The sequence below is a fragment of the Cataglyphis hispanica genome, chromosome 15, assembly GCF_021464435.1.
Source record: "Cataglyphis hispanica isolate Lineage 1 chromosome 15, ULB_Chis1_1.0, whole genome shotgun sequence".
NCBI lineage: Eukaryota > Metazoa > Arthropoda > Insecta > Hymenoptera > Formicidae > Cataglyphis > Cataglyphis hispanica.
The window spans coordinates 736361-759171 of record NC_065968.1 but is presented as its reverse complement, the minus strand read 5'-3'; the positions used below and the strand labels follow the sequence as shown (position 1 = coordinate 759171).

Genomic DNA, 22811 nt, shown 5'->3' with positions numbered 1-22811 from the left:
CTCGATTTCCACGAATCTTTCAACGATTCTCCCTTCTTTCTTCGGCACAGCCCATGAAAAAACTTCTTTGTTTTTCTGCAGATCATTGCGCATGATTTTCGATGGATTGTAATCATCGATCTCCGTTTTGCGAGATCGTACATTTTTAATGAAAATTGTGCACAGTACGGCAGAATAACGGCCCCTCGATTTCCCTTCCATCCGCAAAATCAGCACTAATGACAATACGTGCTGCAACTTCACCGTACATAAAACATAGGTAAAAATATTTAATGAACTGCCCCTTGCCCCGATCGACAGTTGTCGACGATAGGAGGGCTTCTTGCTGGCCCTCGCCGAGTGACCCTCGGTACCTGTCAGTTTATCCGTGGCGTCTACAGGTGCGTGTCTCGTCCATAGATCTGTTCCACGACTGCGTCCAAGACACTTATGTTTCTTTCGCGAAACTCGATCAAGTTCCGAGTGTTGTGCGTTAATTTTATTGATCCAACATTCCCTCCCTTAGCTAGTGACGCGCTTCTTATCGCCCTCTATTCTCGCTGATTATTTCCTTTCAGTGAACTGTTGATAAACTTGTTCCCTCGATGATATTGATCAGATAATTTACAAGTGTTTTCTCTTTTCCTCCAAAGAGCGGTTACACATAACTCATCTTTATTGTAACTTTGCATCGTTCAGTCATGTCATTGAGTGCTCGCGTCATCAATCGAGAATTCGACGATGTCCGCGAATACGATTAGCGATCGCCAATCGGTTCTTCTGGACCACGACGATGCTAATGATCGCACAGATCATTCAATATCGTCACGTGGTGTCGCACTGTAACTTCAAGGACCTTGAACAGCTGATGGACGGCCTGAGTGCGACGCTGTCGTATAGTTTATTGTTTGTCAAATTGATTGTTTTCTAGACGAAACAACGTCGTTGCTACTCCGCGAACAACATCGTGCAAATGAACGTTAGATAAATACCTCACATGCACCTGTCATCGTCATCGTAATTTAGCGATCCTGTTTTTCTCGATAAGAAAATTCCAGTTATCAATCATTCGTTTCAACGACGATAAGTATTTTTTTATCACGCATCAATGATTTATTATAATATATTTTATTACTACTACCATTTTTTCTTACATATATCATTATTATATCAAAATAATATTATCAATGATCCCGGTATCTATGCTCGCATTTTTCATCCATTCCTTTTTTATCGTCTCGAAAAAAATAATTTACTCTAATTACGAGCCCTCGAAGGAGAATAACTTCGCTCTCGCGACGCTCCATGAAATTGAGTCTCCCTAGAATATTCAACGACGTGTTAGCAAAGATTGCGACGGACTGGAAGGAGTACGGAAATGCGGAAGATTGTTGCAACGCATGGTGTAACATGAGCAACGTGGCCAGTCTTTCTCCAATATGATTATCGGCTTGGTGGCCGTTGTGTTGGTCTACGGTATCGGCGTCCTGCATAGCGACAACGAGGACCTCGCAAACTCTTTTTCAAGATGGAGTCACCCTTTCGAGAGCGACACATCGTCGATCTACGAGTTCGTCATGATCACGCAGTTCCTTCATCAGATAACGGCCACCACTGTGATCGGCGTACTCAGCACGTTGCTCGTTACACTGGTAAGTTAAGCCCCGGAACCCCCCAGGGCTTTCGTTCCCTCTCTCCCTTCCCTTCCCTTCTCCCCGGGGGATTTTCAAGTTCCCGACTGAGATTACCTCGAGAAACGCATCCCCGAGGGGTAGCCTCGGTCCGCGTTTTCGCGATGACTAAGATTGTTCGTGGCAAGTTTTCATCTATTTAGAAAACGCTTAGAGGGAAAAAGTTATTTGGGACATTTATTTCAAGCTCTCTGGCATTAATTTGCAAAAATTATTTTAAGCAAAGTTTATAAGATCTTTTATTCAACCAATGTTAATATCGCGCAAGTTAATTATTATTATATTTTTTACTGTAAATTATCCGTTCTGTAAAATTCTGGATATATCGATACACTTTAGAGATTTGATTAAAATCACATTTTTTTAGCAAGAATTTTAAGATGTTTTTAATTTTCCAAACTGTCATATATAAGGATAATAAGATTAAATTCCTAGGTGCTACATGCAGGCGATCAGATAGACATTCTACGATAGACCTATTGATCCGGCGGCATCAAAACATCATCGTTTTCATCACCAGAAAATCGAAGACTTATACTCGTATATCGCGTTGGCACAATTCATATCGGATACCTCCGTTATTTGCTGCTTGGGCTTTATCATCGTGAACGTAAGTAACTTTAATAGCTTTCACTGCACAAAGCAATACAGATCAATGATCAAGTTCGCTTCCGATGGCACGTATATCTGATGTATATATTAAACTTATAATCGCTGCAAAAATGGCTAACGTTAGAGTTGCAAAGATTATTCTATTTGTAATAAAAACCAATTATAAGCTCATAATAAAATTATTCCCTCTATTTTACTCCTCAGAAATATCGCGATAATATTTACGTAAACGTTGTTAAACTTATACGCTTATACGAATTTACGCTTCGAGATTACGATGTTGCTCCTTGAACAAAGAGAAAAAAAGAGAAAAATATTTTTCTCCTAAGGTTGAAGGCTCGTCACGGGCTTTCATCCCCCTAAAAGAAGTTTGGAAGCGTCGTTCCGCGCTAAATTGCGGAAGTTGCCTCGACGTAGCGAGGGCTGGCTCTTTCCCCTTTATATTCGTTGTATCCTACATATATATATATATCCCGCTCGCTTTGGCGATATCGCACGATCGTGCCAGATGGCCGACGAACAGATCGCAGGGCAGCGATCATCAACGAAGTTATACTGGGATTACTTAGCGCTATTTCGCGCATATAATCAGAACGCTTTCACGCAGCAACTCGCCCCGAAGGGACTGTTTTATTAGAGACGACCGTGTCTCTGTGTGAGCAAGAGTTGCAGTAATCTTATCGTCCCTCGCGACCGCTCAATTTGCAAACTTGGAGTTAACGCTCCGTTAACGGACAAGCAGAGTTTATACTTGTTATGTCTGACAGAAATGTACATCTCACCGCGTGCTGAGGTAATGTATATATATATATATATATATATATATATATATATATATATATATATATATATAGCAGTAAGCAGTGCAGTTTTCTGTTCCTTTCATACGCAATTTTCGATCCGTTGGGAAATCCTACAGTAAAATTTCCAAAGAAATTTTCCAAACAAAGAACTTGAACTTTTATACATTTATATTTTTACTTATCATTATGTTTAAAATTATATTACTTACTACATTGAAATGTAAAATATATAACCATTTATCACATATGCATTTTGTGTCAAATTGTATTCAAAAGTTACACTCTTTTAAATTAATTTTTAATATTATATAATTTATACTTTAAGACACTTAAAAAAAAAAAAAAAAAAAAAATTTTTTTACAGAAATTTGCGTCGCAAATTTATTTCGCGTTAATAATCATAATTGCAATCTTTAACTTTTATTCCCGATGATATTAAGATCGCTATTAAAATATCGATTTTCTGAACTTTGAAAATTATATCCCGACAATGTAAATCATGAATTTTCGCTTACGTCGAATTCTGAATAAAGACGATGTCATCCCACTTTACTAAGTACAAAATTATCGGCGTCGTAAATTCCTTCTCAAGTTCCTCATCGCAGCCTCACAAGAATCCTTGATTTTCCATTCATAGCCACGTCAGCATATCAACTTTTATTAACGTATTTTTACATACGCGACAGTATATCAAACGAGAAAGTGATATCGGGAAAAAACTGCTAATATTTATAAACGATATTTTTTAAAATTATATATGAAAAAATAATGAGTTAGATCTCTATGCATGGTTTCGTACTGTATATCTATCAATTTTACGCATTTTTCAATCTTTTACAGCAATTCGATAAAAAGTCTGTTCATAAATACATTTATCTTTCTATACATGTATAGTATATTTTTCTACTATACGATCATATTGTATTTATAGTATTAGATATAAAAAATATTGAAAAAACTAGGCAAATAATTTTCTATGCATTTCGCTTTTATAAATATTTCCATATATATTATATATAAATTCTAATATTTGTTGATTTCATAAAAGACAAGAATTGCTTTGGCGCTCATTGTGATAAAATATAATTACGATTCGTCACAATTCAATCCTAAATCCGAAAATTAATCTTCCCGAAATAAGTAGCTTGCTCGAATTCAATCGCGCGACAAGGGGTAATTTGATAAGGTCAAAGGAAACCTACTCTCTCGAACGATTTTATTTCTTTACCGAGTTTCCAGCAGATGGAGATTTCGCGCGCGAATTGCCGCCGATAATAAATAGATCCAGCGTTTTCAACTTTTTGACGTTTAGAAGCGGTACGATTTTCCGGGATGAAAGCTGCGCGTCAGTAGCGGTAGGATCGGCGACGGTGGTAGCGGTGGCGGCGGCGACGACGACTTCCCCGGGCCGAGCGAATTGGTCTCCATGGAAACCATCCCGAAGCCAATCCGGGGTGCATTCGTACGTACATTTACCCTTGTCGTAGCGCGTCTGCAACCCTCGCTTCTCTCCCCCCCCCCTCCCCTCACGCCGCCCGCTGTCTATAAACCTGCACCCTCTCTCGCTCTCATCTCCCGCAGAGCTCTCTCCGCTCTCCCACCGACTCGTTCCCTCTATTTTTCGGTTCAGGTTGCTCTTTCGTCCACAATTCCTCACCGTTTTCATCGCCTTGCACATTTTATTTATTCTCTTCGCTATTTACTTGTGTTATCTCGCCGGTGCATGATCTTGCTTCGTTTTTCTTTATCTCGTCGCATCATCTGAGTAATTTTCTGTCATCCAATTTCAAGAGTAAGTGTCGATCTCCGTTTAAACACTTTTGTCGACTTTTTATCCCGGCGACAATAAACATTCGTAAACAGAAATAATATAAAAAGAGATCGGATTTGTCTGCTAATATTTGGAGCTAATTTTATAATTGAACAAAATTTTCACGATAAAATATTGTACTTTTCAACAAATTGAAATTATTCCAGTGTATCATTTTTATCGAGTGGAAAGAACCACATTTCAATCCCAAAGCGTGCGCTTTTGAGAAACAATTTAAATATTACGTACAATGGAAAACTTTTAGCGAATTATTTTTCTTTATAGCGACATTGTCGCATTGCAGAAGAACACACAAGATATTAAAAACTTTATATTTTCAAATAAAATATTCAAATGTGTCTCTTATGTTATTTCTCTCTCTCTCTCTCTCTTTTTCTCTTAAATGTAACATTCTGTGTTAAAATTATTACATTATTGTTATCCTGTTACTAAAGCAATCTTTTGTAATATCACTTACTTATCATAATATCCATTGTTTCTTTTTGCCACTTCTCTTCTTTCCAAATTCCCAAGATTCTTCCAGCTATTTCTTTTGTTTATGATTATAGCATTCGCGTATATTATTGCCATATGTTTTTATTCCAGTTTATGAGACTGATTGCTAGATTCATAAAATGACGATATATCGCGTCGATCGCATTACGTAACTCCAGAAATATTATTACGTGTCCCCATTACTGCTCTAAATACTCAACAGTCCGATAATATCGTAAGGGAATATTTCGTTAACTACATCATAATATTCATAATAAAGTCTGACGAATTACGCGATATATTCTCGTCAAGAGAACGCGATATAAATTTCATTTAGAAGCCGTTGCACATTATTATAACACATTATAAATCTTACTAAGATATAAGTTTAGATTTATCCAATTAAAGTTAAAGAGTGTTTTGCAGGAAAAATAAAAAATTTACTAAAATTACTAAAATTAATGTATGATAAGTGAAACCCCTTGGCAAATTATTTGTTCGTAGGAAATCTTAAAGAGTATCACAGTGATTGCAATTTTTGATACAAAAGCTAAGAATAACAAATTTTCAAATGTGCATGTGTGCAAATATTTCGTAATATATAAGCTTTTTTGGGATCCTGACTTGAACTATTTTAAACTTATTTCGCGCGATATAAAGAAAGCTTCAAATTGTTCATTTATATAAAGTTTTTTACTTCGTTTTTAATTTTACATGTATATACAATCTGTAGGTTGTTATGTAATAAATTGGCAATATTTTCAATTTTTGCAATCAAAAACACTCCAAACTTTAACGAGATTTAAATTTGCATCATAAGTATGCGCTACATCACGATAATAATGTGCTACAGCAATTTCCGAGTCTTATCCACGAGAGAAAGATTGCTTTAATATAGACGACAGCATCTCGATTCCGGGATACAAAGCCTTTGCTCGCGAAAATCGAATCTCACTCCGCGACATGTGTGCACCGACTTCTTTGTCCCCTGTAAAAAACGAAGCAATACACATGCGTCGTAAATGCGAAAGAGGAATGAAGCTGTACACGGTCCTTCATTCGATAATCCTTGAAAGAGGCACGACTTCTTTGTTGAAAGCTCGAGAAGATCGGTCACCTTGTTATAGCAACATAAATACACGTCTCTCTAATTTATCGAGTCGAGGAAGCGACAATTACAAAAACGTTTTACTCGATCCCATAAATGTAATCAAGCTAGATTACAGGGATTTAATGTGCGCACAAAGTAATCGCAAAAATTAAATCTCCTCTCCTCAAAAATCAACAGTTACAAACAAACAAATAACTATATTGTCTTAATATTATTTTCAAAACACGCTCGTTATCTTATATTTCTGATTGTGAGCTATTAATATTATAATACCTGTCTTTCTCGTTTATGTCTAAATATAATTGCTATAAGTAATTAGAGAAGATACGAACACCACAACTATTTCTCTTTCCTAGTTCATATAATATAATTACAATATGTAAACGGATACGATAAAAACATAAGATTATAGTTCACGCTTTATTCTTCTTACTTATTATTCATAAATTATCAAGACGCGATAACATCTCATCTACTCTACTTGCCCACTTTTTATCTTCAACGCAACTATAGAATTGAATTAAAATTCATACGGAATATTATCTGACCTCCATTAACATGCTTTAACGCTACCAGGGGGTAGTTTTTCATCAGAGATCCGACCAGTTCGACCTATAAAATTCTCTTCTCCCTCCCTAGGCTGGCGCGCGATACAATTAATGTATCGTATATAATTTAGATGCATGTATTATAAACGCGTATTCTCGAAACGCTAGGCGGCCATGCAATCTAAATCGGGTATTCCATTATGCTCATAAAGAGACGTGGCGAGCTCATACGACCGGCGATACCATCGATCTCTATCGCTCGCACCAACACGCAGCCTGAGCGCAGATCGTGAGAACGAGCGTTTGGTTCGCGTCAAGCCTAGAGATTCGTGTATAGGATATACATTTCTCTCACGTAGCCCTCATGGCTACACGAGTGTGTACAAACAAGAAAGCGAACCGCCTACGACCAAAGACTTGCCCTCGCTCTCGCGCTCATTATATACGTAGAGATATTTCACGAGACTCCCTCTCTGTCTCACCCTCTCTCTCTCTCTCTCTCTCTCTCTCTTAGCTTCTACCCCTTTTCAATGCCAGCGCACTTTCTTTTTCCACATCATGGAAAACGGATGGCTCGTTTCGTGCTCGCGAGCCACTCATGGATGCTTTATGAGGAGACTTTTGCGAAGCGAATTCAACTCTGGAACGTCGAGATGAAATGTGTTTTAAGATTAACGTCAGTGTTATTTAATACACGACACAATATTATTATATATCCGAGGAATCTAGAACAAAATGTTATGTTTATTTATTCTTTAAAATTTATTTTTGAAATAATGACTCGCGTATAATAATTATCACGCGCCCATATATCAACAAAAATCGGCATGCGTGCTAAAATCCGCGCTAAAATTTTCAACGTCAATTTTACACTCTAAATTGCATGAATGTCAAATACAGATCCATGATTTCAATTGAACTTTCAAATCACATATCCGCTTTTCGTATGAGCTGTTTGAAAATTCATCCACCGGCTCTGTTAGATCCGACACGCGGAGTTACATCTTCCGTAATTCCGAAACAATTTAAATTCAAATTGCCGCCGTGAATCCGACCATTGACGGTGGAAGCGACGTTGTTTCATAACGCAGATTAAAATAGCCGGCGCATTCGTGTTCAAACATCCCGCTTCCGTCGAGCGTTTTTAAAATATCATATCGCTTTACGCGATAACGTGGCGAAAAGTTCAAAGCGGAGAGGACATATTAGCAAACATATTATAATGCTGATACAATTATTTTTCGCAACCCTTCAAAATTATTCGCAACGAGAAACGGAATTTTACGTAATATTTTTACAGATAAATATCGGCGAGAAATAAAAATTCTGCTGATGACACGATTTTATCTTGACGAGCGACATTAATAATGATTACATAATAAGCATCATTTAAATTGGACGCGTCTATTTTCTCGTATGACGAGAACTTTACACGGAGAGATATCCTCTCGCATGTTGTATAATCGCGTTCCACTTCCGCGAAAATTATTATTATACCTAAAGGCGGAAACGCAATTTTCTTATCGAATAAAGATATGATTCCAACTATCGAGCGGTAGCTTCACGCCGTCGAGATTATCGTTTTATCAACTTGACTGTGTTTCTCTCGTAAATGTTATCGCGTCAAATTCTACGCGCAAACATCAGTTACGATCAAGTTTGGCTGCCTTAGTCTGCCTCAAAGCGAGTCACGTTCTAAGGTCAGTCGCTTGACTGCACCTTGCCAATTTCGGCGCGAATGATTTACATCCGAGTCGTACGAGCGCGCTTATTAAAGCGTGAGCACCGACTGAAAGAGACTCTCGTCCCCGCGACGATAGCAAGACTTGGACATGTCTCGCTCGCTCCAGCAGCCACCAACCGGGGACGGTTGGAGCGTGGTAGTTAATTAAGGATCTGTCCTCGTCCTTTTCCATCCCTGCCTTTCATCTCGTCACTCCACTGCACTCTGCGCTCGCACGCACAGATTCGCGCGACTCCTCCAATCTCTCTTTTCGAAATATTCGGTACAGTTGTCGCGCGATCGAGATCAAAGAGAAAAAGAGAACGAAGGTCGAGACACTTTGTGAATTTTTTTAATAAGCACTTGGGCGAAAGAGTGCGAGTTCCCGTCGGTTTTTCATAATTATTCAATTATACAAGGATGTTTGTCCTGAAGATCTCCGTCCAGAAAGGAGACATCGTAAAGATAAGAAATTTTTTTTGTAGAAAATTGAATATTCGTTATTACACTAATATTGTAAAATTACATAAAGAAAATAAATTAATATTTGCGAAGAAATTTAAAAGTAATTTCCTCCGGCGGAATGTTTTGCCAAAGTTTAAATCTGCCTAGTATTTTTTCTCACATAATATTAGATAATTGAATAATTAAATTTGCCTTTAATATTTTTTTGCCTGCATGTAATATTAATTAACTATGTAATTTTTGTTTTCATTTTCTTCATCATTGCATCCACTAAATTCAATTAATTTTTCTTTCTTTTTAACGCGAATTAAATGTATCCCTTGATAAATCGTTTGCGAGCATATCGCGACTTTGGAGATAAAATCTTATCTCGACGATGCAGACAGTCCTCTATCTCGCTTATACATATAATAGCGGGAGGGAGATGTGGAGAGTTTCTAAATCCTTTATGCATTCATAAACATCGTCTGCAAGCAAACAACTAAGACGAATTCTCGTCCCCTCGGTCACAAACGGGGGGCCCGTTTACACCGAAAAGATGGGCGGAGCAACATATGCGGGCTTCCTTCTTTGTTCTCCCTTGCACTCTTATCGATTAGCTTCCATGTGACAGATACGCACACCGCCACCCACACGAACGACAGGGTGTGTTTGTGTATTCCATATATGTGAAACGCACAGCACGCACGAGGTCGGAGGTCTCTCGCGTGTACATCTGGCAGTTTCCAATGATAGCGTTTCTTGAACCGTGAGTATCGTCTCGATTTCTTTGTTTTCGACCTCTCATACGGGAATGTAGAATCAAATAGATATTCATTTAGACGTGAAATTGTGACGGTTCGACGTTAAAAATCATACGACATACCGCATCCAAATTGAGGTTCAACAACGCTACCGCCGATGAAAACGAACGCAATCGGGAACAGAACTATTATACTAGACGAAATAAAATTATCATTGTGTATTATAATTTTTTTATTTCGCCTACAATTTAAAAATGATAATGATATGACTGATGATTCACGTGGTTTAATTCTTTAAATTCATCGGCCGATAACGCGCTTCAGGGAAATAGGTCGACTGTGCCGCGCCTTCCACGTGTTTCTTGGTGAACTAACAAAACGGGAGTGGAGATAGGGGAGGAATACGGCCTCTCTGGAGGTCTTAACTTTTAATTTTTTAAACGTTCTCGTGGACGCGCGCCTCGAGACTCGAGAGAGCCAGATGCGCAGAGGCCATAAAAGCGCCTGGCAGTTGCCTTCTGATGGCCGGTACAATTTGTGTGACGACCGCGTTGCGCATAGAAAATACAAGCGGAAAAAAAAAAATAACTGCGCCAGACGACGCTTCTTAAATGTTCACTTCTGAATAAAACAATATTTTAAGTGATATACAAATTTTATCGTATAATTTTATATCGTAGAAAATAATCAGAATTTTTCGTAGAAATAGATATCGACACGCATATTTTTTACTTAAATATACGAGATAACGTATTTTTTTATCATTTTTTAATCAATTCGCGTCTGATTTATCGCGAATTAATTAACTTTTCTCTCCCTTCGGCTTCTCTTTTTTGCTCTAATAGCATTGTTGCAGCAATGTTATAATAGTTTCTGCTTCCACATCTGCCCTGCTCAGTGCTTCGTATTGAATAGCATATCCATAATAAAAAAAAAGCATGAGCTCTTTGTAAAGCCGGTTTTTTGTTATTGCACAAAGCTTTTTTTTTGCAAAACCATACGCCCATACGCTGCGAATTCAAAAATCGTCGCTATGACCATTGTTACATCCCTTATGTCGCGTGTATCGTCCCCCTTCGTCGTGCTCGCGCCCTTTCTATTCGCCCTTGGTCATGCTAATTTGTGCGCGGCTCCTCCTACGAGATCGAAACGCTAGAATAGCCTGAGGGCGATCTCGTGGATTTTATTGCACGCATTTGCATAAAACTGTACATATAATAACTATTATTTTGTATATTACTCATCAACTATTTGTCTCATGTCTCGTCATCAAAAGGAACATTCCAAAGAAGCATGCATGAAAAAAGTTCCGCCAAATTTTACTGCATTTACAGCAATTTGTTTAATAAAATCGCTAATAATTATTTGTCTTCTCTTTTTGATCAATTAATAAACACGATTGACATGTCAAGAAATTTTCGCTACTTTATGTATCTGATCGCATGTTTTATTAATGTTATTATTAGTCATAGGTTCTAATAAATGATGGAAAATGCAGCTCGCGACTGTAATAATCTTGCGTGCAGTCGTTTGGTTCGTATTGCTTTATAATTCCGAGTCGCTCATAGGGGACTCAAAGGAGAAACCGTCGCGAGCAATCGAAACCTTAGCACACTCCTTATTATTATTGTTACGAGGCCATTACGTGGCTGGGGGGCCCGACGCAACACGCGTGCACGCGTGCAGCCTTTAATGGCAGATGGCAATGGGCCCGTGTGCGACGCAGCTGCAGCTGCGGACGGGGAAAAGCAGCACGAGCGGAAAGGGGAGAGAGAGAGAGAGAGAGAGAGAGAGAGAGAGAAAAGAGAAGGGACCCGCGGAATCGGTACAAGGACCACCTCAACCCCCGTAACCGACGCAGAGACCCACTACTCTCTCTCCACCTCATGTTCTGCCTCCCTTCCTCGATGTCCAAAATGCTAACCTGTTGGTACAGCTGTTCGCTTGGTAATTATTGTTCTCGAAAAAGGAGAGCAATAATCAAGCGCGAATCGATGTTACTTACTGGACACATTGTACACGAGGAAACGAGCTGTCATTTGCCTAGACAGTTCGGTAAAGTTTGTAAATAAGGGATACACGTTCTGTGTCTTTCGATTAATATATATATATATATATATAAATTAATATAATATACAATTTAAATAAAAGGATCAAATTTTTTATATATAAAAGTAGACTTTTATATAAATTAATTAGTATCGGTATGATACTATGTAATGAGAATAGAATGGAGAGTGATGAAATGCGCTCGCAGAATCAACCGTCATCAAGATTTTTTGGAAAGTTAACTTTTGATGACAATTTCAATTTCTTCCGCCCAATAAAACGTCATTTTATTATCACGCGATATGTGTCACGAACAAGTTGCGACTGCAGTTTGATACATATCGTTCGCTTAGGCTTGTATTTAGTGGATCTGAAAAGTACGAAACAGCAGCTGCAACGCTCTCTCGACACAGCGGGGAGAACAGCTGTCCTCTTTCTCTTTCTCACCGCTCTCGGACTTGAATCCCCGATTCTAGTTCTGGTTGCTGTATCGGTCGCGCCATATGGGTACGTTCGATGAAGGCTTCCAAAAAGCAGATTCGTCTAAATAAAATATGCATTTGCAATAATGCATTAGGTACACAAAGATCGACGCGACGAATCAGATTAAATAAATAATGAAATTTTATTTCGGCCATCACAATCCCACCTTTTTCGAAACGATCAATTTATGAAAAATAAATATATAATTGCGATTTTTTATTATATCATAGATTATTAAATTATGCTTGCTCTAATTTAAATTTATTGGGAAAGATATCATAAATCTTAAAAATATAATTTATGTGTTGCAAAAACAAATATATATGTGAAAAAAATATTGAAAGCAATATGGCAAGTTCTTTACTCTTGTAACGAATATTTCCTTGTCGCAATGCAACGATCGATACGATTGACATAAACCGCAATAAGCGTGGATTTATCGAGTCGATATCGTCGGAGGACGATACACGCTAACCATGTTGTCCACGCCGTAAACACATATACGAGCGAAAAAAGAAGTAAAAAAAAAAAGCCGAAAGAAGCTTCGATGAAAATTGCAGATGGATGTGAAAACGATCGGGGTACCAAGTCTTTTATTTTGCATGTACAAAACGCTTAAAGAGAGAAAAAGAGAGAGTCTCCTCTTTCACCCGATATCGATATCACGTAATCGATAACTGAAAAGGAAAAACTTGGCGGCATCTTTCTATATTGGCAAGCGCAATCGAGCACATTTTATTGATATTTTTATAAAATTCGTACATACATCCACATATATATTCCAAAGTTCCCTTACCAAATTCATAGTTGAATATGCGAGATTCAACGATTGTGTTTTTGCGCGAAAGAAAGGCGAGAATGTCTGTGATCGACTTGATTGCTAAGAGGAATACGCTCGCGGGATTTCGAGAAAAATGAATAAATGTTCCGTTTATCATCGTTCTATTAAAAATTTTCTCCGGACGCAGCTCTATAACGTCGCTCCCCTTTCGCGCGTCCTCCATCGATTATGGCGCGTATACTACGCAAGGATGATCCGCGCGCGTGTCGATCGACTCGATCGACCCCTCGAGAGGGGCGGCGACGAGAGGGATGTTCTCTCGTCCCTCGACCTAGGCGGCATTGTCCGCCGATTCTGGTCTCGTTGCCAGCTGTTGCCATTTTTTTTTCTTCTTTTTGTCTCTCCTCGCGCGCTCGTGCTCGCCCCCGGATCTCCTTTGTCGAGCGTCATCCTCGTTCGTGTCAGCCGATCCAAGCCGAAATTAATCAAAAGGGGACGATCGGCTCCGCACGTGGGCCCCTCTGTCCCCTCCCTATCCTCTGCTCACACACAGACGCGCTTTTCCTCGATCAAAATATTAAATAGCGCAACCCCCCCTGATAATTCCGCTCCGAGGCCCGGAACAATAGGGGGGGAGGAGAGAGAGAGAGAGAAAGAGAGAGAGGAGAGTTGAAAGCAGAGGGACGAAAACGCAGAAGGTGGTGGAGACGGCCACGTGCCAACCATGGGAATATAATGCCGCAACGGCCACGTGCCAAGCACCTATATCGGGTGTACCGGTGAAAAACGACCACTGGTTGCGTCGCGACACAGCAGCTCACTTCTTTTAAGCTTATCCACCCCTCGCAAGCAGAGTGATATTTATTTGCATACGGGATTTACTTTTCGAACGATCTTAGTCGAGGAGCGTGAAAATTGAATCGCCGATGATGACAAAACAAGGAGCCGCTCGGTATATACTTACGCCTGCGATTAAATTAAAGTAACGATAATTGACTCGAGTAACTTTGTAATGTTTACACGGGGTGTACGACGAAAGCATCTCGCGGTCTCTTAATGTAGTAATACAAATATTTGTGTTCTATTATAACAGGATAATAAATAAAATATTTAATATGCAAAAAGCTGTTTTTTATTGTTATAATATTGAGCGGTAAGTCTTCAACAACTACGAATAATCAACGTAGCATGTATCTTTTTCGGTATTATTTATAAAATTACTCTTGATATATTAACACTTTTTTAATAAATTAAATTCAAGATACCTTTTTATTTTGTTTTATTTTATTTTGTTTTGTAATTACAATTATGGCATTGTAATAAATAATTCTTTGAATTATATAATTCTCTTTCTAAGATACTCGTTTCTCTCTTTTTTTTTGTTCAAGTTTTTAATTATCAATGTCTTATCTATAGATAAAATAAATTGGCGTTGACATCATAATGTTTATTATATCTCATTATTATATCTCATATCTTGAAAATTGTGGGACGCAAACACATTCGTGCAAAATGACAAACAGCCTCTTATAAAATTCGAAGAAGTTGACGATATTTTTCTGATTCATATTTCTCTGTATTGCTGAATCATTCGTTGTCCATGATTTTTCATCGACGCAAAAAAAAAAAAAAAATTGAAAAAAAATCGAGTAACAACGAGAATCGTGGGGCGTATATAATGCACCGTAATTATCCAGATTACAAAAAGGGATGCGATGTTATTACTGGTCGCATGACGACGTTTTGTTATGCGCTTTTCTTCCGCATTAATTTAAAGCTCGATAAATTACTTTTCTCTGCATACTAATAGAAGTTAAACGAGAGTAGATAAGAACGCAATTTTCGTCTCAACTTTGTAAAATTTTAATCCAACTTCAACTCACGGAAGCCCCCATAAATTGACGCGACGATACAATTTAAGATTCGCTGCTCGCGTAATTGTTTGTTAATATCTCGTTTCCAAAAAGTATATATTACACACGCGCGTATAAATGAATAAAAAATGTACATATTGTGAATAAAATGTTTCAATTGTACGCTTTTTTTCTAAATATAATGTAAAAAGCCCCTTTGAAATTTTTACAGACCGGATCTCTTTTTCGCAATTAATAGATACTTCATTCTTTCATAATTTTTTTAAAAGTTTCAATAGTTTTAAGCAAAATTACGTCATCGCGATATATTTCTAAACGCGATCGCAGATAAGATTTTAACATTGTACCAAGACTTCGTACTCCCTGTACGGTATTTCCTTCCCATCAAACGGGATGTACATACAACCATGACTTCTCTGTATCTGTCAAATAGAAAGGAAATACATGTTTGATTTTCATTCGCGTAAATAATATCCTCCAGTTTCGATTCTTCGAAAGGAAGAACATACCTTTCCAACGCACGGTATACCATTGTGGTAAGTACGGCCGACGTAAAGCATCTCCCCGCTCGCGGTCTTCCCAGCCTCTACCGCGTGTTCCGGTACGTGACCGTGACCTGTTCGAATCCAATTGAAATGGGCAGGCATCAGCACCTACGATACGAGAGTATATTTCGTATTATATTTCCGCTTGTAGACCCACGCCGGAGGTCCTTCGCCCAATGAAACCGATATACTTCGCGCTTCCCTCTTCCGACATTCCAATCATGGCAAATAGATTAACCCGCGGACGATCCGTGGTCGTTCCTCATACATATATGTGTATATGTGGGTGTGTGTAAGCTGAACCAGAAGAAAGTGATTCCGGATGAACACGATCGAGTGCGCGCTGCCACGGCAAATAGAGGGTTCGTCTAATGTCAGATCGAAGGGATAATATAATGCTTCAGTACCGCGTCTCGAATCTTCCGTCGATCAATACCGAGCGATATCCTATGTTGTATCTCCGAAGTTATCCTCGCTCTTTTGACGAAAGACAACATTTCGCTCCACTATCGTAATAGCCGTCGTCGTAATCGGCGAAATAAAATTATCCGCATCGATTTTCGTTCGTACGCAACATGTTCCAGATCCGTTACGATTTCCTCCAATAACGGATGATACATAGGATAACGTAAAAATAAACGAAAGGAGAGAGACAGAGAGAGAGAGAGAGAGAGAGAGAGAGAGGAGAGGATTTTTATCGGAGCGATAAAGCATGTTCGATCATTGCCGAGCAAACATCCGCGACTAAAACACGTCGTACATTCGTAATCTTATCTCCATCGAAACGAAATGCGTCGGGGATAATATAGAGAGATAGCGGCGGATGTATCCGAGTATTGCGTAAGATTTTACGCGAGCTATTTAATTCGCTTATTAGCAAGAAAAGGGGAACGGTAGCGTTATGAAACCGGCATTGCCCGCTGAAAGTAGAAAGGTAGAAAAGAGCCGTGCGTTGCACAATCGCAAATTGATTAAAATTACCGAGACTGTCGAAATAACGATTACACACACACACACACACACACACATTCGGCTCGTTTCACATAATTGCGATAGAAACTTGCGCGATGCACTTGGAGCTCGCAATTATCGCAAAATTCGACGTTTGATTTAATCAAAGTCAACAATTAATCGAATCTCTCTCGGAATTTATCTCGCGCCGGATCGTATACCTCAAAGTCGTGTTTCGTATGCTCGACACCTCCATAGCATACGTAAGCAACGCCATGATCCGGCTTTGCTTTCGCCGGTAGCATATCACCGTGGTGCATGGCGCGCCCTACCACGAGATTCGTACCGTCCATATCCCTGCCGATTGAGATCAACATGCGAGAATCGGCGTAAGGCGCCGGCCATCTCGTCCATCTGTAACCTGCGACAGATATTGCCTAATAACCGCTGCTTCCACAAAATCGCCGATCATATCGAGACTTCGATCGATGTCTTATCGGATCGCTTATCAAATCATGTCGATAAACTGCACTTTTTCGACATATTTATCTTATTTAATACTAAGCAAGTAAAAGTAATGTATGTAGCTACAAAACTTTAAAACTTAAATTGACATTGATTTTCCTTTTATCTTTCTTAATAGTACTCTACTCTCTATTACGTGACTCGATCGCTACATCTTCACCTATTTATTTCTAAATCTCTAATTTTACAGTATTTAATGTCACTGCTTACCAGGCATTGTTATTTCTTAAGCCAAGTTCGCCACCGTATCACGCTACGACAAATAATTAAATAGCACGAGTGACAGTTTGCGTGTCGACACGTTTAAGCGAGAGTTATCACTGAACGAGCCGATACTTTGGGCGTAAACGAGCTCGGGCCGCAATCCCACCATTTGACATCTTATCAATCTTATCGCCGCGGAAACGCACATTACTGCGGAGCATGTGGCACGCAAGAGGCCGTGTTTCATCGTACGGCCCACACTTTACCGCATCATTCGTCATAACACGCGACATGATTCCGTACTAATAATGTCACCATTACTGTAATTTTCATTTCCTTTTAATTTCGCTGTTGCGTGGCGAAAAAAATCAAACGGATCAAGTGGCATGAATTCTGTAACATGTAATACATTAGTCGCCTTACGTGCGAGATAAGGCACATCCATACGATCGATCCGATATAATATAAAATCGCGTGTGCGTCATAATGCAGAGCTCTGTTTTAACATTCTGATAAACGTGAAAATAGATTTTTAGGGCAGAGCAATTCATCGTACAGTACACGAGCTTGACAATCCGCTAATAGAAATCTCTGAAACCGTCATTTCGCGATTCGTGCAAAAAGAACCATGCACCGAAAGAAATGAAAAGAAAAGAAAAGAAAAGAAAAAAAAGAAGTTTGAATTCTCAGATAGAGCCGAGCGAAGTCGGGACCCGCTATCTTTCCGACGTTGTAAACGCCGCGATAGCATAGCGGGGGAATACAAAGACGACGAAGGAATGAACTTTCGAGCGCAGCAGGAAGCGAGCGATTTGCCGCATTCATCGCTCGAGCGAAGAGAGCCCACCTTCTCCCTTCTTTTACCGTATCATATCGTCCGTCGTTATGCAGAAATGCGCGTTACATCCTCGCGCTTCGGGCGACCGTACGCCCGATGCCCGCTCATTATCAGGTGGAATCATGCTCCAAGACGCGTATTACGTAACGAGAGAAAATACATACGAGCGTGCTCCCTGAATAGAGAAAGAGGGAATGTAAAAAAAAACGAGTGCTCGCATCGCCGATGGCCTAACAAAGATCTTTCAAACGACATGTATTGATCAATATCACGCGAGGAAAGTCGCAATAATCTCGTTTTTGAACTATAATATACATCGTATATATATATATATATATATATATATATATATATATATATATAATTCCACAAAAATGTCCTTGACGTTATAAGAAGTCCAATTACAATTTCTTCCCAAAAATAGCAGAGATAAATTTATCCTAAGTGATATATTTACGCGCAAAAACGATTACCTGTTGTTTCCATTAAAGGCAAGGTAAAATTAAGTAAGGCGAAAGGTTCTTTCGCCAGAATATCTCCATCCCCAGACTACCATCTCAAATCGCTGATCCGTAGTTAATTGTGCCACGTAGATAATGCGTTTAGAGCAGAGGCGGTCTGTTGGTTTAATGAGACGTGTAACGCTATTTGCGCGCGGCGCTTCGAGGCGAGCATCTAATGAGGAGTCTCTCGTTTAAAATTTCTACCCGTTGTTTCCTCTCGAAGTTACACGCGAATTCGTCGCGTGATTTGACGTTTGACTAATCATGTTTTGCTGGACATTTTCTCCAAAATTCGAGACATTTAATTAAGCGAGATATAAGAGATAAGAGTATCCGTATTCTCTCTCTTCTATGCAAGAACGTCGCGTGAAAGGGTGATTTAAGCTCGACGATGAGGGTGCTTTAATGGGTTTGCTAAGGCGAGTCTAGTATATCCTGGGTATACTCCCTCGTTCTTTTATGAATAATACTTTCGTTCGCCACCGTGAGATAGCATCTTTTCTCCTTTTTTTCTTTTTTCCATTATAATGCCGTGTATGTAATCAAAGACTGATATAAAAATATCAGAATCACGTCGCTATTTGCCCAATGTTATTGACACAACAGGAAATATATAGCCGTGTTTGTTTAGATTATTTGACAAACCTCCATGGCGAATATCAATATACATACATACACTGAAGCGTTATTAAAAAAAAAAAAAGAAATACGAATAAAATAAAATATAAAATAAAATTCCTTGCATCAAGAATAGAACAATCCTTTGTAAATCAATAAAAAGAATGAAAATATAAATCCTATATAAAATATAAATATGCAACGATTGCATGAGTATATAATTTCTATGAATAAAAAAAAATGTATCAAGCAATTTTTGAGAGAATATTTATGGAAATTATTAAAATTATTTTTAATACTTAATATTTGTATCGGTGTTATATAAAACCTTGATATCACGTTCCCATATCACAGTGGCATGCAAAGGGACTTACATTACGATGGCTCATTTTTTTATCTTACAATTCCTTGCCTTCACGCTTCGACATCAATATTAGATTAATTTTGCTTAGATTAACGAGCCTAATGCTTAACGAGCGCGCTTTCCTTTTTAACGCACGTTAGAATGCAGGATTCAAGCGGAAGTATCGTACGACGAGTCGATTCTACAGTGAGAGACGAAGGGACGAGGGAGCTACTCGAACTGTTGAACTGAACAAAACATCCCCTGACCGGCGCTTTAAGCTTACAAAACAATTCCGCCGATGGAGTGACGGTTGGCAAGTACGTTGCCGGCAGTCAATGTTCTAAAAGGATCCATTTGTCTCGTTCGAACAAAACGTCAGGTCAAGCGCAAATTAACCCGCGCTTATATTTCGTATCGCGCTCGCATTGTATTCAACATGTTATCCAAAAGATAACCACATTAATGTAGTCAAATGCGATCGTCTGACGTGCTTAAAACACGTCTCAACATTAACATATTAGGTGTATAGCAAAAAAGATTTATGAGAATAAGGAGAAATATTCACTATCTTTTTTTACAGACGTACTTTAGATTTTTATATGCACTTTTAAAGTTCACTTTTCATTGCTTCTTCCGTTAAAAAGCATTTTATAAATGTTTAATAAGCTCGATTCAGCACGTGATGTTACTTGCATAATGTCAGTAATCAAGATGTTTACTAGATGATTATAATTTTTTTAAAAATTAAAAAAAGAAAAATGTTGCATAATATATAAGTAATTTTCTCAGATCTCAAATAAATATAGAGAATAAGTTAGCTATCTTTTCTCCGCAAAATCCGAGAACAAGCCGCGAAACTTTCTTGACGACGCCAAACAAAGCAGATTAAGCAAAGTGCGCGTCTGTCTGCTGGGTGGTTTCTTTATTCGTACCGCAATAGAGAGATTCTTTAATATTTGAATAGAATGGAAATCGTAGCTGTATACTTTGAATTGAATGCAAAAGTTCGTCGAAATTGATTAGCATACATCTAGTTTATTCGAGATGGTAATGTTAAAGTCGAAGACTTAGATAACGTCCTTGTAAACTATGTTTAAATTAAATGTCTATTTATGTATCGTTAGATGAGTCTTTATTTGCCACGATTATATTTCGTATAAAACACATAAAATTTATATTCATATATATCGTAGTTTGATAAAAATATAATTTTATTAAAATTTTATTTAAGCCTTGTTTAATCTTTACTGTTTATGATTTAATTCAACAATCTTTCCGCAAACAGATAAATTTTTACAAGTCTTTAAGTGCAATCTTGTTCCAACATCTTTAATTATCAATTAAATTATTAAATCGCTATTAAAAATTCTACATTGATCAGTAATTCTTGGATAATATTATCATAGTGGAAAAATACTAAGCAAAGCTAGTACTGTTGGAAATAAGATTGTCAATATTGTACAGTCCAATATTGCCTTGCTCAATGATGACACCTTCGAGTTTCCTTGAGTCAAAAATAATTAATATGATAATAATTGTGAAAACACTTATCATATAATAAATTAATTACTTTAATATAATTTCAGAAATACAAAGAGATGTACACGCGGGAAAAATCACTCTATGGCAACGCTCCTTCTCGCGGGTCCCGTCAAGTATCGCCAAAACAAAGAAATGCCTCCAAGGTTCCACGACAGCATCGCAGTTTCCTTTGTTCAAGCAATCCCGCCACGCGACGCGTCGCCTCGCACAGCGCCGGAGAGTTCGGCGCTATGGAGGGAGAGCTCGAAGCCAGCACTGCGATGGATCGATACAGCACCAAGGGGTAGTGTTATGGGGGTGGCTGACTCGTAATACACGGGGGCTCGCCGCTATTCCGTGATGGCTGAGGCAGAGAGAGCGAGAGAGAGAGAGAGAGAGAGAGAGAGAGAGAGAGAGAGAAAGGGAAAAGAGGAAGAGAGAGAGAGAGAGAGAAAGAAAATGTACGAGCGCACCCTCCGCTCTAGCGTGGCGGAGGCAGAGCTAGCGCCAGCACCCCATTCGTCAATCCTCGTCCCCCGTTGCTTGAAGGCTCTTTCTCTTTGTTCGAGTTCGTTAAACTTCCAGTCGGCCGAGCGACCCCAACAGCCTCCGTGCTCCTGGACCTATATATCCCTTAATCGTTTCCTCCATCTTCCTACGCACGCGATAGTTCTTAATTACGACAGATTCGCGTCTCATTTCCTTGCGTTTAAGTGAAGACTCTGCTTGAAAGTCTTGGTACATTAATGCACGTTTCGCGCACATTATTTTAATCGATTGCCAATTATAATAGAATATCGCAATTCCGAATGATTGTTCTGTATCGCAGATCTTTTGTCTTTTATTTCTTTTCAGAAATAAAATTAAAATATATCATTATTCTATTGTTATTCTATTGGTGCTCTTGAGATGTCGCGATACTAATGATATATTATGGATTATTATATAATTATGTTTAGCTTTAGATGCAAATATATATCTATTTCAGAGCGAGAATATATATTTGCGAATAAATATCTTTATATATATATATATATATATATATATATATATATATATATATATATAATACATCGAGAGAGAAAGATAAACATGTACTCAGATTAATTCAGATTGACACATTAAATGCAGGAGATGCTTCATTCACCGTCAGACCGTCTGACTAGATCGCGTATCTTACTACTTGCATCGCACCATAAATACGCTTCCAGTCACAATTGCATGATAATTGTGCACAAGTGTATTTTGCTCTAATCTTTAGTAGAATTTTAAGACAACATTTACTCTTTGGATATGCGTTCAAAAAAAAAAAAAAAAATAAATAAATAAATAAATAAAAAGAAATAAAAAGAAATTTTATTAAATTAATAAATAACAAAAAAAAGAGTGATATCAATTAAAAATTTTCTCTGATTACATTAAATATCGCCTTTGTTAACTAACGATAGTTCCCTCGCAACATACATAATTTTCTCACTAAATTTTGCTTGCTCGTGTAAATAATTAAAATCCATTATTCATTGTAATCTCTTGAATCTCTTTGTGTGAAATTAAAATTCATTACTCATCATCACATTATATCTCATTTATCTG

General features: G+C 38.2%; 1 protein-coding gene and 1 pseudogene across 2 annotated transcripts in view; one reads left to right on the top strand and one right to left on the bottom strand.

Annotated features, from left to right (window-relative positions):
• Nucleotides 1-17548, bottom strand: part of LOC126854929 (uncharacterized) — a 242071-nt gene extending 224523 nt beyond the window's left edge. Inside the window, exons 1-4 of one of the 2 annotated variants that reach the window (XR_007688168.1) lie at nt 17399-17548; nt 16885-17084; nt 15677-15820; nt 15098-15589 (exon numbers count right to left, since the gene is read on the bottom strand). Coding sequence is in view for 1 of the 2 variants with exons in the window: in XM_050602111.1 (XP_050458068.1) it covers nt 15503-15589; nt 15677-15820; nt 16885-17084; nt 17399-17405 (438 nt within the window). In the remaining variant the exon portion in view is untranslated. Of the gene's footprint in view, nt 1-14555; nt 15590-15676; nt 15821-16884; nt 17085-17398 lie in introns of those variants that run through there. The other variant, XM_050602111.1, reaches the window with a different exon arrangement.
• Nucleotides 219-21599, top strand: LOC126855184 (uncharacterized; annotated as a pseudogene).
• The last annotated feature ends 1212 nt before the right edge of the window (nt 21600-22811 follow it).